This window comes from Callorhinchus milii, unplaced genomic scaffold (assembly GCF_018977255.1).
Source record: "Callorhinchus milii isolate IMCB2004 unplaced genomic scaffold, IMCB_Cmil_1.0 Scaffold4, whole genome shotgun sequence".
Classification (NCBI taxonomy): Eukaryota; Metazoa; Chordata; class Chondrichthyes; order Chimaeriformes; family Callorhinchidae; genus Callorhinchus; species Callorhinchus milii.
Window position 1 is genome coordinate 30,885,161 of NW_024704745.1, and position 19,271 is coordinate 30,904,431.

The 19,271-nt window shown below is 38.8% G+C and overlaps 1 protein-coding gene across 8 annotated transcripts in view; it reads right to left on the reverse strand.

Moving 5' to 3' along the window:
- LOC103176881 (protocadherin-9) overlaps positions 1-19,271 on the reverse strand; it is a 397,017-nt gene that overhangs the window by 112,836 nt on the left and 264,910 nt on the right. The window contains exon 3 of one of the 8 annotated variants that reach the window (XM_007890725.2): positions 18,070-18,894. The exons of the other annotated variants lie outside the window; for them this stretch is intronic. Coding sequence (XP_007888916.1) covers positions 18,215-18,894 — 680 coding nt within the window. The 3' untranslated portion in view covers positions 18,070-18,214. Of the gene's footprint in view, positions 1-18,069; positions 18,895-19,271 lie in introns of those variants that run through there. 8 annotated transcript variants of the gene reach the window in all.

Below are 19,271 nucleotides of genomic sequence, written 5' to 3' on the forward strand. Positions count from 1 at the left end.
AGTGTTTTCTCTCATGTAATGCAGCAAGTTGAAGCTTCCAGTTTTAGAAATTAAAGCTGAAAATAAACTCTGCAGAGTTCCCTCATTCATCCAGAGGCTGATGTGAAGCTTTCTGATTTTAAATAGACCTCTGTGTGAACAACGTGCAGATATATCTCTTCTCAGATCACAATGAGACCTAGAGAAACAAGCTATTAGGCTAGAAACCATGTTATGAACAGTTTCAGTCTCAACGTGTATGCTGATCTTGACAGGCAATTGCAGTACAAGCCTCACCCTGGAAATGAATGCTGAGAAAAGAGCACTTATTGGGAATATATCAGTTCCTAACAGGGATCAAACCTCATGTTCTATTTCTGTTGCATTACTTCCAAATTGCTCATTCTTTCTTGATTCCCTCTTTTGTCCCTTCTCCCCCAATTCCTTCTACCTGTGTTTAGGAGAACAACTAAGCATGACAGGACTTCAAGCAAATTTCTGATTTCTTGTGGATGAAGGAGAAAAATTAAGTTGGGTTACTTCTCATGAAAGAGATCTTGTATAGCAGGTCAAATATGAGCAGACAAAACTAGTTATACCCAATAATAAGGAGACTGGACTGACATCCACTCCCAGCACTTGAATGTCACCTGACATTCACGGTTTTACTGCTCCCTATCTCTGCAACGTACTAAAACTTTACCAACCCATCGGCTCCCTCCCCTCATCCCCTTCAAGGCCTATCTCAAAACTTTTCTCCTCAACCGTGCCTTTGGACATCTTCCCACCTACACCCTCTTCTTGACTACAGCCCCAACTTGGATACAAACCATTCGCTGTCCAGCACTTGGGATGTCCTCTCAAAGTGAAAGGCACTTTATAAATGCAATGTGTTGTTGTTAACATATATTAATTGATTTATTCTTCTGCAGCAAATATTATTTGTCGTTTCTGGACCACCATTTTGGAACTGCATCTTTCTGTCAACTACAGTTTCACAATTCTGAGAGTACAGTTAAATTAAGAAACAAGTTAAATGAATGAGTTAAGTTAATGAGCCACATTGGGAGTCTAATAAATGTAGATTTGTAATAGGAGTCTCTAATAGCCAACCCTGCGCACCCTGATAATGGAAGAACATTGTGTCAGAGCAGAATTTCTGCAGGTTGGCATAACATATGGCTAGTTCCTAAACAGCATTCACGTTTCAGAATCATTATTAGCAACTCCTGTTACAAATTGCTACTTACCAGACTTCCAAGCTATGATTCCCTTCAAGCTCCAGTTCTTCCAATATATAATTGTGTTTTACACAAATTCATATTTTTTTTGCCTCATCAAGATCTTAAAAAATAATATGGGGAGACCATTTATCTCATTCGTCACTAGCTTGTTCTAACTGATCCACAAGAGGTAACTACTCTAATCCCAATTTATTTGTTTCCTATTCTTTTTTAAATGTTTATCCAGAACATGTTAACATATTCATATTCTTATACAACATATACAAGGTGACCAAAAAGTTGTGATACCATTACAATGTCTAATAAGTCTTAAAGAATTATAGTAAATAACTACATGATCCTACCCTGCATTTTTATTGTACAGGGTGACCAAAATGTCTCATTTTTCAACTACACTATTATCTAAACAAAGTCATAATGAATGGTAAATGTACCTAATGACATAAGTCCCAACATATGAGGAGCATTGTACAACCCAGACTCCTTGTTAAACCTGGGTTTGACATCCATAAAAGTTTGGGCTTCTTGCTAAGGTGTGTCAGTTCTGCTTCTTTTTGGTAGGATGGCAAGCATCGATTATATAATAAATGGTACTCTGGATTCTGCCACTACAAAGAATACACTTTAATCTTTAAAATCATTATTTCTTTTAAGCAACATCAACAAGAAACTTTAAAAAAAATTGGGGATATAAGGGCACAAATATTTGCTGGCACCAGGAGATCTTGACAATAAAAACTTGCAATGTTAGTGATTAATCAGCTCCAGCGTTTACTCAACCTACAGGAGCCTTTTATGGCACGAACCACTTACCAACAAATGCTACTTTTCCCCCCTGTAGTTCTTTTACACTGAACTTCAGCTTTTCTTCCAAGCTCAAACTCTCGATGCATTTGTTTACTGCTTGGCAAAAAAAGTCTCTTAAACAATTCAGGTTACACTGCTAAATGGAATCGAGAAAGTAAATGTTGAACTATACTTTCAGTCACGCCAAAGTTAGCAGGACAAGAGGGATAAAGATTCAGGATTATGAAGGGCAATTTCACAACGGATACCATTTCACAGACAGCAATTAATAGTTGCAACACGTATGGTTGAGACATATCCTTCTCAACCCTGACTCATTTAAGAAACAGCTTAATTGGAAAACAATAAGGTGAGCATTCTGGCAAGGTAAGATCAAATCAGACAAGGAGACTATTTTATCTGAACTTCTCTTGTGATCTTGTGACGTGAAACACACATATAACGTCTGGAGCTGCCAAAGGACTGACTAAACTTTTTAATGCATTGAACCCACATCACGAACATACTGTACCCAGGTTGAAAATGCTTTGCTTCCCCCTATTTAGCAAACCAATTCACTTCAATCTTGAATTTTAACCTGTAATACCTGTGTCCCAAATTAAAATTAACATATATATATTTTATATATAATAAGAAAATCACCTATTTATTTGAGGCTGCTGGTAAGAAAGGTTTCTTCATCAAACTGCATTGTGTGATGATGAGCTAAAACCAATCGTATATTTTGCCTGAGTAAACTTTCGTCGGAGAATATCAAAGTTTTAGTGCACCACAAAGTGTGTTAGCTAATTATCTTTAACTGTTGGTGCTGATTCTTGACCAATGTACTGATTTCTGTACAGTAGCTTAAGTGATGCAGTGGAAGATGGTGCCACAGGACAAAACTGTATGTGGAGTATATGCTTTGTGAATCCAAATAGTATACTCACATCTTGTATATATCGCCGCTCTAAACAAGGATGCTGTGAATCAACTAAGCAGTGTGTCCACAGTATGTAATGGAAGAGCAGATATTTGAGAGCAAGAATGGTTGGAGGAGCAGATCGATGGTGTGAGAAGCCGATATTTATTAGTTCAATGTCTCAAAGAGAGGTGGAAGCTGTGTAAATACTGCACTTCTGTTGTGCAGATGGCACGCACTTGCAGGATAATAAACAGACCATCAACAGCTTTTTTTTCTGTGCACAACAGAAAGATGCAACATGACAGCACACAGTTAATAATAATAATAATCCTTGCATTTGATATGGTGCCCAATCATGTTGTCGAGATATCCCAGTTTGCATTAAATGACATTCAATATAACACTCATAGACGTGAATGCAGTGGCTTTCTAGTTAATGTAATCGCTGCAATCATCACTCCCTCCTGAAGTCACAGTTGTTTACTATGCAAACTCCTTGCTTGTTCGCCTTCCCAACTCCTCCCTTCATAGGCTGTAGATCATCCAGAACTCTGCAGCCCGTGTCCTCTCCCGCACTAGGTTCCGCGACCCTATCACCCCCATCCTCACCCGACTCCACTGGCTTCCCATCACACAGAGGATACAGTTCAAGATCCTGGTTCTTACCTTCAAAGCCCTCCATGCTCTTGCCCCCCTACCTCTGCGACCTCCAAACCCTCTACCATCCTGCTCGATCCCTCCGCTCGGCATGCTCCAGCCTGCTTCACGTCCCCCGCCTTGCTCACCCCACTACTGGTGGGCAGGCCTTCTACCACTCTGCTCCCACCCTCTGGAACTCCATCCTGCAGTCCCTCCGCCTCGCCCCCTCCCTTGCTTCCTGCAAGGCCCACCTCAAGACCCTCCTCTTCGACCGTGCTTTCAATCACTCTGCTTCCCCCCCTGCCCTTCACCTTCCCCGACCCCAACCCACAGCTCGGGTCCGAAACTCTGTCCAGCGCCTTGGGACGTCCTCCCGTCGTGAAAGGTGCTATACAAATGTAATTTTGTTGTTGTTGTTTTCAATAAATTCCCATTAAATTTTTACCTGATAATTTTACTGCACTGTAAATTGCCATATTTTGTCTTTCACCCACAACTGTTCAAAAGCACACGTTATTCTCATTTTCTTATCACACCAGTCAACTAAACCTCTCTAAGTGGCCAGTGCAACCCAAACCTCTCCTAGAATGAAAGGTCTGACAGTCAGTACAAAAGGGATGATCTATGGTGACTTGACTGCAAAATGTTTCATGTCACATACTTCTTGTTACAGTGTTACTCATCCTCACAGCCATCTGTTTGACTGGTGAAAGAAAAGTAACAGTAACACGGTCTATTTAACCTGAAAAATCTTCATGGAACACGCCTTTCTGTAGATCTAAATCTTTCTTTGCCTACATTATGCATCTGAAGTTATTAACAGCATTTAGTGTACAACAAATTGAAATCCTTAAAAGCAACTTTGAAGATCTTGACAAGCGAACACAAGAGAGGATGATGAACAGTTGGTCCAGGAAGGTTATATAAAGGTTATATATAAGTAAAAATCAAATTTAGTTTTATGTGCAGCTCCTTTCGTACTTTGTAGCTATAATGGAAAATTTCACCATAGATGATATTCATAATGCTGAACAGAATGTTTACCCCATATTAGTTATCTGTGTGAAGAGTTTATGAATATAGGAATATATGTTCTGAAGGTGGATGAATATTTTGGAGTTTGCTTGATTTTACTTTTCATAAAAGTACAGAAAATTATGAAAACCTTTACTCAGGAAATGAAACAAGTTGATTAGCCTACAACAGAGAGGAGTGGAATGGATATGAACTGGAAAGAATGGCTTTGATGCAAGAATTACTTTCCTCAGTCTCTGCTTTTTTGTGTTATTTCCCTTCAGTCCATGTAGAATAAGGGCACAATTCCAATTCTCTATTGAATGCTTCATCTGAGCCAGCATTGAATTGCCACCTGTTCCAAATGGCACCTAAAGACAAAACCATTATGATGGCCCACCAACTACATACAGTCCAATGTATTATGTTACAAGTTAACTTAGCAATACAGTCTACACAAATCCTCTTGGAGTTGAAGAGTCTGCGAGCGTCTCCCAATGAATGTTAAGTAATCTGACATCTGCCCTTTTTTCTTGGAGGAAACTCCTGATTACTCATCATTCCAAGGGAAAAGGAGATGAGTTATCTAGAACGGCGAGTTAGTTTTATGTATAAATACATAAATGAATGCGGCTGGGATATTGACAGCATGATGGTTTAAGTGGTTGTGACAAGTTAAGCCTGGATTGAGTTATCAGACGTTCACTGTATTACCCAGCATTTGTAAAATAAATGACACAATGGAAATTCAATCCATCAAAGCAAACTGACAATAAACGTATATCAGGCTACACAAAGGTTATATGGCTTGCAGAGTTCATCTTGAGTAATTACCAGCTAATTAAATGCAGTGTAAGTTAATTAATGAACATCAATGGCAAAGAGTTCAGAATGCCAAATTAAATATTAATAGACATTTTGAGTAATAGATTATCATTGAAATTAACTACTGTACTATATTCAGATATATGTTTTCTTATAAACAGATTAGGAGCTATACATTAGGATGACTCCCAGTTAATGATCAATTTAACGATTTTGCAATTTTATAACGGAAATATTCTTTGCTTCCTCTATCTTTCTTCTATTACCACTTCTGTCCTAAAGTCATTGACAACACTGCTTGTAGCCATGTTTTCATAGTGCACCTTATATCAAATTTCCATTACAAGCAAACACAGACAATGACCAAAGCTTTATACCTCAGGTCAGGGTTGGCAGATCGTTTACCATTGGAACCCACAGAGACATCCTCAATCTTACTTTTCATATTATCACATCCAGCAAGATCTCTGAATGGTGACCAGCACCATGAAAACCTGTGTCATTTTTTTCCCTCACTGCCAAAAGTACTAATTGTAGTACATCAACTGGGATCAACTAACGTGACAAAAAACAGGAATCAAACCAGGGAACTTTCTTGTTTCTGACTCAATATTGCAACATACGATGCTCCCTTTGAGGTCTCAATGCAACTGTCTTTGACATTATTTACATTGGAGGGGTTTAAGAGAAACCGCTCATCTTTTGACTCTAAAGGTTAAGTTTGACTCCCTAACTCACATTGGGGTTTGGTTGACCTTGAAATCTGTTACACCTACGGGTATGGCAGTGCTACGTGACAACTACCAAAGTAAAGGTTATTAGACTTAGAGTTAGACAAAGTGATTTGCCTGTGACAGACTTTTGGTATTAAATCCTCTGGTAGTAGCAAAAAAAATGATGGACAGCTCCATTGTTAGATTTACAGAAAAACATTTGTGAGATTATTGATATCTATCTTGTATGCATTGAAAGGGATCGGTTGTTGTGTCCACCGGGATCTAAGTGAGTAAGAATGTGACTAGCGATTCAGTGAAGAACTGGATTGTAGAACTTGATTCAGTACAAGAAGGGATAGGTCACTATACTACAGTGTGAACTGACTGGATTAATTAAGTGTTGTCTAACAGAAACAGAACATGCAATTAGGAATTCATATAACAATGTCAAAATAATAATGTAATCATGTCAATAACAAATGTATACCTTCACCTAAAATAAAAACATAAAGTCACAGTTATATAAAATGAAAATATTTAAAGATGTGCAAAATTCTTCTGCTCACCTGTCTTCCCGTTTAATTTTGCTTTCAATTGATTTACTTTACAAAACTTATAATATGTAAATCACTGAACTCATTTAAAAAGTAGCTGTGGTGATAAAGGCATGCAAAACAACCAATCTGACTAGGATTATTTACTCTTTCCTTGTTATTAACACAATATTTCTGAGGCAAAAGAGTAAGTAGACCACACTGACAAACACATCTTTGCCAGAATAGCCTTAGTCATTAAAGAAAACACTTTCGGCACATCACAATGCAACATTTCAAACTTCTTTGAAGTCATAATCCCTCCAAAAAAACAAAACAATAACAAATTAGACATTTTCAATCCATGACTGTTTGTGGGACACTGATGTGCACAATTGGCTGCCCCGTTCGCCCACAAATATACAGTCAATTCACTTTACAGTGTGTTCTGTGAAGCGCTTTGGGACATCCTCCCGACGTGAAAAGCACTATATCAAATGCAAGGATTATTATTATTCTTCTTCTTCTTGGAGAAGTGAAGGTTAAGAGGAGACTAAACAGAAGTTTTCAAAATTATGAGGGGATTCGATCGGATGAACAAGGAGAAACTATTTCCACTGCCGGGTGGGTCGGTAACCTGATTTAAAATAGTTGTTAAAAGAATCAGAGGGGAGGTGAGGAGAAATTTTTTCACACAGCGAGTTGTTTGGATTTGGAATGCATTGCCTGAAAGGGTGGTGGAAGCCGATTCGATAACAACTTTTAAGAGAGAAGTAGATAATTATTTGGGGAGGACAAGTTTGCAGGGCTATGGGAAGAAAGCAGGGGAGTGGGATTGATTTGGATAGCTCTTTTTAATCAGCCGGCACAGACACATTGGGCCGAATGGCCTCCTTCTGTGCTGTATAATTCTATGATTCTATGATTCTAAGTCCCTTTGCAGCCATGCACATCATTATTAGGTGACCATATGTGGATATTACTAATTTATGCTTTTATTCAAAGAGCCCCTACTTGGGTAACTCTGTCGCAAAATTTCTTCAACTTCCAATTTCTCTCTCTTCTCTCAAAACACTTCTAAAATCTATTTTTTGACTGCTCCTTCAGTCAATCCTCTCCTATTCCTCTCTGGTAACTGCAGCCTTGCCTAGTTTCCACTCAGTCCTTGGGAAAAGCTTTGATTCATTAATTTACATGAAAGGCGTTACATAATGCAATTTCTTATTGTCGATTGGGTTTCTTGAGAATTCCGTACATTTTTGAAGAATACCATATTATGACTTTAATATTATAATAACTATTGGTAACTCACAAGATGTTACTTAACCATGATTTTCTCAATAATATATTCCCACAATGATTTAAAACATGCCATTTATTGTGGAAAGAATTTAATCCACAATAACAAGATACAAACATATTCCCATTGGCTTTATGCTTGGACCATGAGTAGGACCAATAGAAAATTATGAATAGAAATATTTGACAAATATTGGGGGAAATTTATCAAATTTTGCAGAAAATTCAGAGGAGTTGATTTGTGCTATTGAGGAACATTTTATTGCCAACCTACATTTTTTCACTGTATTGATAAAAACTAAACATGAAGAAATAACACATTTCTTGTTGCAAAAAAAATTAGATATGCTTTCTTTCACAAAAACTGAATGGCCCACTCGGCAGGGGGTTGGGGAACAGCAGTTCAGGCCCAAAGGGCCGAATGGTCCGTTTCCACCCCGCACTACATTTGAAAGCCTGGAAATCCGCCAAACAACAGCACTGCTCGCTGTGCGACCACACACAGACACAGAGAGAGAGACACACACACACTCACAGACACACACACAAACATACACACAGAGGAGAGTGGGAGATACACACACTCACATAGAGATGCTCACAAATAAACATAAACATAGAGAGAGAGAGAGAAAGTCACACAGACAATCTCAACAGCGAGACCGCAGGGTGAGCGAAGTACATTTCCTGCTCGTGCCGCACAGCTCTTGTGCATCCAGAGCCGCTACACCCACAGTAGCGTCGAGGTTGAGCACACTGCATTTTTTACAGGTTTTTAGCAAGGTTGTTGTTTATAGCGGGTTCCGCAGAAAAATTGCGGCCACACTTTTCTATTGGCTGAGACCATGAGTCATTAGCCTTGGTATAAGGAAACTTCAATTATAAGGTAATTTGGTTTTACTTTCATGAGATTAGTCTTGTGAAGTCAGTAGCTCAGTGGTTAGAGCTTTCGCCTCGCAAGCAAGAGACCTGGGTTCGATTGCCGGCAAGTCGAAATCCTGGGCAAGTGTCCTTATTCCCACATGACTCTGTTTACCTAGCAATAAATAGGAACCCAAATGTTAGTCGATTGGAGGACTGTGTTTCCGGGATAATAATTCCTCAAAAAACCCCAATAATAATTTGGTCACTCAATCCACGACTGTTTGTGGGACACTGCTGTGCGCAATGGGCTGCCGCTTTTCACCCACAAAATATACAGTCAATTCACTTTACAGTATATTCTGTGAAGCACTTTGAGACATCTCGAAGATGTGATAAGATGCTATGTCAAAATGCAAGGATTATATTATTATGTGCCAGTTTTTGCTTGTTTGTATATTTTAGTAATAATTTAAGAAACTCAACAGGCAGAAAATTGAAAATGGTAACAGAGAAACTCCATTGTCGAGCTATTCCTCCATAGAAATATTCATCATGAACTGCTGATTTCATTTCTATTTGGTTCATACAAATCTACAACATTCAATTTGCAAATTGGCACAGGCTATATAAAACAAATAAATTCCTTGCCAAACAGGTAATGCTTGTTGTGTAAATAATAAAATAAACCAAAAGAAAATCAACAGAGTCTTCTGCAAAGTCAAAATACCTTCACTGAAAAATCTGTTTGCACTAATCTTAAACAACGGTCACCACTTCAACTGAAATTAAAATTCACTTGTCCAGCACATTATTCAATTTTGCCAAACTCTTTTGTTATGTTGACTCAACCAAATAATGTATGGTTTTTACAAAGAGAAATAACAAAAGCAGTCTTTGAAAAGAACTGTTGCAAACATTCTTTGAAAAACACCAGTGCAACATGCACAACAACCAATGCTTTTGTTTATATTCCACCTATCAGTATGAAATTCCACTGGCAGGTTTTTCATTGAACAAAAAAAAATCCCTAGGGCAACACAGGACACTAATAGACTGTGACCTTTGTGGTCTATTTCTTTTATTGACATTTGAAGCAATTTTGAATCTGTTGAGGGTTAAGACAAGGTAATACTAAAGTGCGTCACATTATGGGATAATTGTATCCATGTATCTTTTCTTGGCATTTTGTTTCACCATTATTGCTTCCCCTTAACAATTTAAGTGCTGCATTGGGTTCCTCATAACAATGTTTTCTCCAATGAATGGTAATTAGTCATACGCCTGAGCTGTTAAAATGGATGATAAATGGCTTTATTTTTTGTCACCTTGTGACCCTCATTATACTCCTTACTTTTGCTCCTGTTCTTCATTTCACAACAAAAAAGTAGTAAAAATTGTGACATTTCCTAACACATTCCTTGTGTTAAATAGCAGGAAGAATGTGTTACGAAATATCGCAAATTCTAACCGTTATTTTATTTACTTCAAAATCACACACATGATAAAATATCGAGTAATTCTGCAGGTTGTTTTTTGCAAACTGCATACAGTGACACACTGTTGCTTCTGAGTTACAGTCCATCTACTTGAGAAGCGAACGTCAACATGTTGATCGCAGCAGCCTTGGTATGTGAACGGAAAACACATAGTATATATGAATACAAAATATTCATAGAATTATTGAATGTTTACAGCACAAAAAGAGGCCATTTGTTGCATTGTTCGTATACTGTCCAATGGAACTTTCTGCTCTAAGACCATTATCCTGATCTTTCCATGTACCATTCCATATTATTTTTCCTCAACTATTTATCCAGTTCCATTATAAAAGTTGTTATGGTTTCTGCATCAAAGCTATTTGTGATGTTAAACCATTCCATAATGTTGAAAATCTCTACCAGAGCTCCACTTAGCCTTAAGTGAATAAAATAACAAGAGTAATTGAACTGTCATAACTCAAGCCTGCAATTGACCAAGTGTGATTGGAAATCCACAACAAAAGAACAGATTAAAAGTATATTAACAGTTAAATAGACAGAAAAAAAGCTAGGGAGCTGGATATACACATAAACACACAACTAGACAATAGGACCATGCAACTAACTGTCTAGTTGATAATAAGCCAGATTTTTTTTTGATGGTTCAGTAAGTATAGTCATTGAGTAAGTGACCACATAAATCGGGAAGATTCTAAAGTTCAATTGGTCAGAACATTTGAAACTTTGTAACAATAAGTCACATTTATATAGCACATTTCACATCAGGATGACATCCCAAGTGCTGGACAGTCAAGGGTTTGCATCCGAGTTGGAAGTTGGAATCAAGAGGGGTGGGGGCAAGGGGTTGGGAGGATGACTGAAGCCATGGTCAAGGAGGAAGGTCTTGAGATGGGCCTCGAAAGAGTCAGGGGAGGAGGGGACAAGGCAAAGGGATTCTGGGATGGAGTTCCAGAGGTCAGTGCAGAAAGACTGAAAGCCCAACCTCCGATGGTGGGGTGGGATGGGAGAAGGACATGGAGCCTGGCAAGCCAAGGGAGTGGGAAGATTGGTAAAGTGTTAGCAGGTCAGAGGTAGGGAGGAAATGGCATGGCATTTGCCAATCCCCTCATTAATAGTTTGGCATGCCAATTTGAAAACATGTCTAGACCTACAAGTCTCATTGATGAGGACAAGGAGTTGCAGATGGAATTTAAGGAAGGCAAATGGAAAGTAATATATTTTGGAATAATAAACAGTAAATATGTGTGTGCAAAGAAGGGGCTATTTATTAGTAGAGGTGATAAAGAAAAAAGGCCTTGGGTAAAATTATTGATTATTCACTCAACATTTCCAGAAAATGTGAAGTTGCTGCCTCCTCTGCAACATAAATATTAGATTGCATCTAATGGACATTTGACTACAAGTTAAAATAAATTATTCTAATCTTGTATGGGCCACAGATGAGGGTAAATTTTGAATACTGTACACAGTTTTTGGTACGCTATCTTTAAAACAAGAGAGGGTTTAGGGAAGAGCAGCAAAAATTATGCCAGAATTTAGAGCTCAAAGGTATGGGAAATAAAATTGTTCTCATCAGAAGATAGAAGGTTGAGGAGTCTGCAAATGATGTGAAGCATAAATGATATTGATGTAAACAAGTTATTTCATGTAAACTTTGAGCGAAGACAAAAATTTTATCGTTTTAAACACTAAACATTTAAAAAGAGCCTATAAATTAGAATTGTTTTCCCTACAGAGTGGTGATTATGGGGAACAGGCTACCAACAAAAGCAACGGATCTTAATTCATTCATAAATAATTTTCTTGGTAATAGTACTAGAGGATTTATAGGTACCAACAGAATGAAATTAACAAATACTCCATGAAACTCATTGTCTTCTATTCTGCTCATGTGGGCATTGGCAGGAGGTTGGGGGTAGTGGTGGACACGGGGGTGGTAAGGAAGGGCGTTGGTTAAAGAGGGGAGGGTAAGGGGACTTGGTCGAAATAGTGGAAATAGATGATTGTTCTTGTGCTTTTGTCTGACTGCAGAGATGTGATTATGGAGTATTTTGGAACACAGTTGTTAGTTGATTGGCGGATTGTTTTTCCAGGGATAATAATTCCTTCAAAAAAATAATAATAATTTGGTCACTCAATCCACGATTGTTTGTGGGAAACTGCTGTGTTGCCGCATTTCGCCCACAATTAAATATACAGTCAATTCACTTTACAGTATATTCTGTGAAGCGCTTTGAAACGTCTCGAAGACGTGATAAGGTGTTATATCAAATGCAAGGATTATTATTCATGCAAAATTTTCCTCTAAAAGTCAGAGTGAGATCCACAAAAAAGTAGGTTTGGCATTTGGAAGGAACAGGGCAAAACAGTACTTTTATTTTTTTTGGTGTACCAGATTGTCACAAACAAACCAATTATTTTATTATTTGTTATGCATAATAACATTTCTTTCAAGCCAAGAAGGCATTTCCTGCTTTAGAACAGCACGTTTGATTATCCTTGCTTTATAGCACATTGCAACATTTGTGTCACTGTGTAAAATAGTCCAGTTTAACTATTATTTTATGATTAACATTATAATGAAACAATTATGTATAAATATGCAGTACATCACTGTAACCAAAATCTCGAGAAAAATGTCCTTCCGTTTTTAAATAGTGCCATGAGTTTTTTAATGTGGATCTGATCAGGAAATTGGGACCTCAATTTAACGTCTCATTCAAAGGGCAGCACCTCTGGCAATGCAGCCTACCTGCAGGATTGCATTGGATTGTCAGCTTAGACAAGGGTTGCCAATCTTTTTGGTCGGCTGACAAAATACATTTTTCTTCATTAACTATTTCTTGATTTATGGCCACACCGTAAATATCGCTACTCAGTAGCTACTGGAAACAAAATATTCATTTAATTTACCTAGACTAATGCGAATGTTCGGCGGGTCACTTCTAGCCCGTGGGCCATCGATTGACCACTGGTGGCCTAGGCCTAGACCATGGGGTCATCAAGGACCCCAACACAGTAACTGAACTTACAACTTTCTGATCCAGAGGCAAAAGTGATAACAATTGTGTCGGGCTGACACCAGTCACAGTTGCATAAATATACATGCACCCCTTGATGTAAAACCTAAAATAATTTATCATTCTTCTTTTAAATAGCTTGAGGATCATCTTCTATCTTTTATATTAATAAAACAACAATGTCTGTCTGCACTTCAAAAAGGATCTCAATAATCGATTGACGTAGAGACATTATTTATACCTCATCGGAAAGGTCTTGGTACTGGGAGTGACATGGGCATATTTGTTTTCAGCTATTTCCTATCGTTATTTTCAGTTTTGCATTTTTCACAGCAGTTACACCTTGTGGCTGCCCAGTCAAAATGGCACTGTGGCATCGTGTGTCACAGAGCACCTACGTATGTACGCACACACTGCAGTTACACCTTGTGGCCCCATCGGCTGACCTTGGCACTGTGGCATCCTGCATCACAGAGCACGCACATATCCAAGTGGTGGGAACAAAATAAAGAACACAGACGAAGCTAAACCGAGGCAACAACAACAAAATTACATTTTTAAAGCACCGAGTCCTCCCACAGGAGTCCTCCCAGATGAGTATAGATAAAGATGAAATGTTTGTTTGTGTGTCAATCTACATTCCATATTGGATCCTTTGGCTGCAAATGTAGCTGCAACGGGTGCAGCTAGTTACAGATAAATGTGTTAATTATCATAAGGTGAAAACAAAGTATTAATAACAAAGTAATCATTATAGGAACAAAGATGGTTCTGGTTTCAAGATAAATGATCAAATGAATGGTATCCTATAATATTGTCACTGCTAATAGATTTTAATCCAAATGTAAATGACCACTTAGAATATAAATGAATAATAATAGTACATTGAAATATACTGTCTTCACAATGCCTTTTCCACTGCAGCAATTGTGAGGGATTGAGAGTTGCTGTGGAAACAAAATGCTCTCTGAGCAACATTCTGCCCATTAAGAGTGCCTTCCAATTTTACTAAACCATACTTTTCATTTAATAAATAAAGCATTTAGAGTCTGTATTGCGTGGCTACATCATCTTTGAACAGTTACTATCAAACGTAATTTCAAATCAATAAAACAGAAAAAGGAACTGCAAAATCTGTTGTACATGTTCCTTTGCAACTATTTCCAGGTACTCAGCCTTCTTTATATCCACGTCACCACTAACATTTCACAGTCTTCTTTACAATTCTTGTGTTCAGAGCCTCTACGGGTACAGCAGACCTGCTGTTTCAAAGGTCACTGTGGACCTTGTAGATGATTCCATCTTGGATATTAAATATGGTGCTGAATCTAATTCAAGGGCTTTTTGTTGATATAAAATTTATTAAACAAACACTTACTGGCACCCGGAATAGCACTGCTTCACTTACAGCACTCGTATCCTTTGTTTCTGTACGAACTGAATGCATACACCTGACTAGCCGTCTTACCTCACTAATAATGACCGTTTCCAGTTTGCCAGGTCACTGCTAATGTCACTCTGGCATTCTATGTTCCTTTGCAATTAAGTGCATCGGAAGTGCTGCTGATGTTACTTCGCAAAGGAAACAATATCATCAATGCTTCTTGGGCATATTGCACCTCTGATCTAGGGAAGCCAAATGAGGTTTCTCCATACCCACTTTTGTGATATTTTCAGCTGTTGAAAGATCGAATTTTCGGAAAACCAACAAAACTCTGAACAACTTGCAATTTGTGGTCTACTCTTTTTTGTTATTTTTACTATTTCATGTTTTTTTTATCCCTCAATTTTACTGCCCTTCTCTCCTGAAGACAGAAACTCATGTTGGAGCCCATTGGTCAAATATTCAGGTGTCTCACCCAAGTGCCATTCATTATACATGAGCCCAGACAAAGAGTGCAGTTGTGTTAAGTTACTGCTGGATTGATAGGGGAGGACTTATAACCAAGCCAGGTATCCATATATATCTACTTTGCAGAAAAACTTTCCAGTTACTAGATGTTAATCATTAAAAAGTGCGAGCTTTGGCTTGTTTTATTCCCCCTAAAACAGGAATTCTGAGACTAACGATAGTGCGATCCCACCGTTGTCACAATTCAGATCAGTTAACTAAACATGGAACAGGAAGCAAACATGGTGCATTCCAGGTGTAAGCTTGTCAACAAGGTGAATTTACCAACATATTCCACAAAGTATACATTGTGAATTAAACCCACCCTAAACAACCATGTGTAATTACATTCCATTTATATATTGTGTTCAGTTTTGAAGTGATTAAACTCAAAATTTTAAATCTTTCAGTGAAAACACCAAAGCATTTGAACTGAATGATTTGTTCTGGCTTTCATTATGAACCAGGAGACCTGCCACTGACAAAGGAAACAATGCGTTTCACATAGCATGAATTGTACACTTTGTTTTTTTATTACTGGTGAAAAACATTATTTACATATATTAGAAATATTGTGGAAGAGGTTGCAGAATGGATTAAATACATTTTTTTAGACCTTTTCATAATTTTTCATTATATTTTTGTTTAAAAGTTTGTTTTAATGTGAATGTTTTCTTATCATTAATGTGAGAATGGTCAGTGTTTGCAAAAGAACTTGATGTGATACTACATTGTACTGGTCTCGATAGTCCAGTTCCTGAGCCATACTGGTCTGCAGTATTCCAGGGCACTGCTGATGACAGCACAGGCAGTCTGGTTCATCGGCAGAACTTGGAAGGGCAGACCAGTCACTGGGAGCAGGAAATCCTCCCACTCAGCTCCTGTTAACCATGCAAGCCAAAGCCCTACCAGGTAGCGTGGTCCTAGCTGGCCAAGCAGCAGGACAACTTGCCAGTCAATGCTATCAATGCAAGCAATTTTTTAGCTGGTTAGACTCCAGCAGTGCTACAACACACACTCTGCGATCCCCAAGTATTGGCTCTTGTTAACCTGTGCCCAATACTTTCTGGGATTAGATAAGCAGGATGCATCCCTCAAAGGAGAGAGTGCGCATTCCATTCCAACAATTTATGTTTGAAATTTTCATGTGTAGGTGGGAAGCATTCAATTCTAAGTTTCGGTACTCTTGAGCATGGTGATGGGTTTCCTCATGTATCAGACACCCGACCATAAACCTGGTTTGACTCTTAGATTTCCATCCGACTCTACTTTGTATCTGCTAACGGCTTCGCCTACAGCCATTGCATATACGGCGTTTTTCTGGGCTCTGTCCTTAGTTCTCTCCTCTATGATATTTACATGCTCCCATTCAGTGATACCACCACAGGCGTGGGGTTAACTTCCACATGTACGTGGATGACACCGAACTCTATCTCTCTGCGTCCACCCTCGACTCCAGGACCACTGCTGTCCTGATGGACTGTCTGTCATACATCAAGTCCTGGATGAGGACTAACTTTTTCCAGTTGAATGTTGACAATACAGAGGCCCTCCTGCTTGGCTCCCTTGAGTGTCTCCTCACCTCAGGTGCTGACAGCATCGCTATTCATGGAAGCACACTCCACTTCAATGAGCCAGTACAGAACTTGTTTGACCCTCAACTGTTCTTTAAAACCCACATGAACATGGCATGACTCATTCTGCCTTCCCCCACCTCTGCAACATTGCCCGCCGCTTCCACTACCTCTCCTCTCAAACCGCCAAGATCCACGTCCATGCTTTCATTATACCTAGGCTTAATTATGCTAACTCAAGCCTGTTAGTATGCTCACCAGATTTCTCAACTCTTCCCTCCATAAACTGCAGATTGTTCAGAACTCTGCAGTTTGTGTCCTCTTGCACACCAAGCTCCGTAAGCCTCCAGCCTCGCCCAGCTTCACTAGCTCCCCATTCCCCAGAGATCAAGTTTAAGATCCTCATCCACACTTTTAAGACCCTCCAAGGTCTTGCTCCTCCCTACCACTATGACCTATTAAAACGTTAGCAACCTACCTGCTCCCTGCACTCGGTGGCCATTGGCCTGCTCCATGTCCCTGCCCTACCCTTGCCTCCTTCAAGGCCCATATCAAGACCTTCCTCTTTGACCGTGCCTTCGGTAATCTTCCAACCCCCACCCCCCTTGCCCCTCTACATTTCTTGATTTCAACCTCCTGCTCGGGTGCAATCCTTTGACAGTCGTGTACCTTGGGATATCCTCCCAATGTGAAAGGCACTATATAAATGCAATTTGTTGCTGTAAACCAGCGACTAGGATATATTGCTGATAGCATAAACTATCATAATGTTATTTATACCACTATACAGTGTGTGGAAAGCCTATGATGCTGCAAACCATGTTTCTGAAAAGTTATGAACATGTGAAATAATTTTGCTGTATTTATGCAATGTTATAATGCTACATCAAAACACAAATGAGGTGAGAGGCACTGAAAAAAATGAAGGTTATGTGAGCCAGGTGATTTCAGAATTCTTTTAAGATGACTACCAAATTAAGCTTGTCAGCTTTCAGCTTTCAGACGACATAGGAAAGAAAAGCCACAATGGGAAAGAAAAGCCACAGTGGACATGAAAGAGACAAAAGGACAAATAAATGATCATTACAAATCATTTATTCAAAACACAGCTAACTTCCATTGTTAATGTAAAAATTAGGTGATTGTAAACAAGTTAAATGACATTACATTCACCACACAACATTTAATGCAATATTAAAACACACATGAATATTTAGAATAAATAGCTGAATGTAGGAACATTATTTGAAAGTATTAAAATACTACTGTATAAAACTGCAACACCAAAATTCAAAATACCCTATTTCAAATCTAACCCACCAACAAAGCCTATGAAGTAGACCACATGGATTAAGTTGGATTATAACAAAACTACGTTTATATGTTTTTAGAACTATTTACTAGTTTCACCAGTCACTATCTGAAGAGTTGTGGGAGGTATCCTCAATGGACATACTCTCTGCAGAATCTCCCTCATGATCTTGTGTCACTTCAACCACTATGCCACTGGATGATGCCTCAACATTACCCTCAGGATGATTTTCAGTGGACTCTATGGAGGTTTGAATGGCAACATCCCTGCGTGTTAAGGAGGAGAAGTGATGGAGCCTTACAAGTGTATGCATCGCATTGACTAGAGACATGACATTCTGGGACAACCGGGCTCCACGATATTGCGAAACATTTTGCAACATGTTTATATCCCTATGCATGAAGTTGAACCCACGTTGTACAGTGTCCACAATTGTATCTAGTCTACGGCATATAGGGCAGAGCTCTCCTTCCTGTCTGTTCTGAGGCTGTGATGTGGAAGAGGAAGGGACATCATCTGTGAACTCTGGCTGAGGTGTCTCTATTACCTCTCTGGGCCCTGAGGTAGATGTCTTCATATAAGAGACTGTTTTTTGGTGCCCACCTGTACCTTTTGGAGTCTGCAACTCATATGCGTTTTTTGGAAACTCTTCTATCGCCACACATTCCTCAGTCACACCAGGTTCCTTGTGTTGGAAAGATGCCTTATCCTCTTCTAAGATCACAATTGTTTGCTGTTGTTCTGATCTTAAGGGTCTCAAAGTGGGACATTCATCTGTGAAGATAGAAGGAAAACAGTTTTGCTGAAATGATGTTGGACTCTGCATAAACTAGAGTATTTATAAATAAAATTACTAGAGATGCGTGAGGAAGATGGCAGTGCTGAAGTTCTACAAAAAGCAGCTGATTATGGTCCAGGAATATTTATATATGCTTTGAAGAGTAAGCATACATAATCATTGCAATGCATATTATACAATGTTTCATGCTAGCAGCTGATAACGTAATATTCAGAGCACGGGTTTGATAAAATATAGCACTCACCGGTATCACTGAAGTCAGAGGAGACATCAGGTCTGTGTTCTACTGGGTGTTGGAATACTGGGGCCACTTTTTCTTCTGCCCATGTTAGGACTTTTCCTTTTGACACAT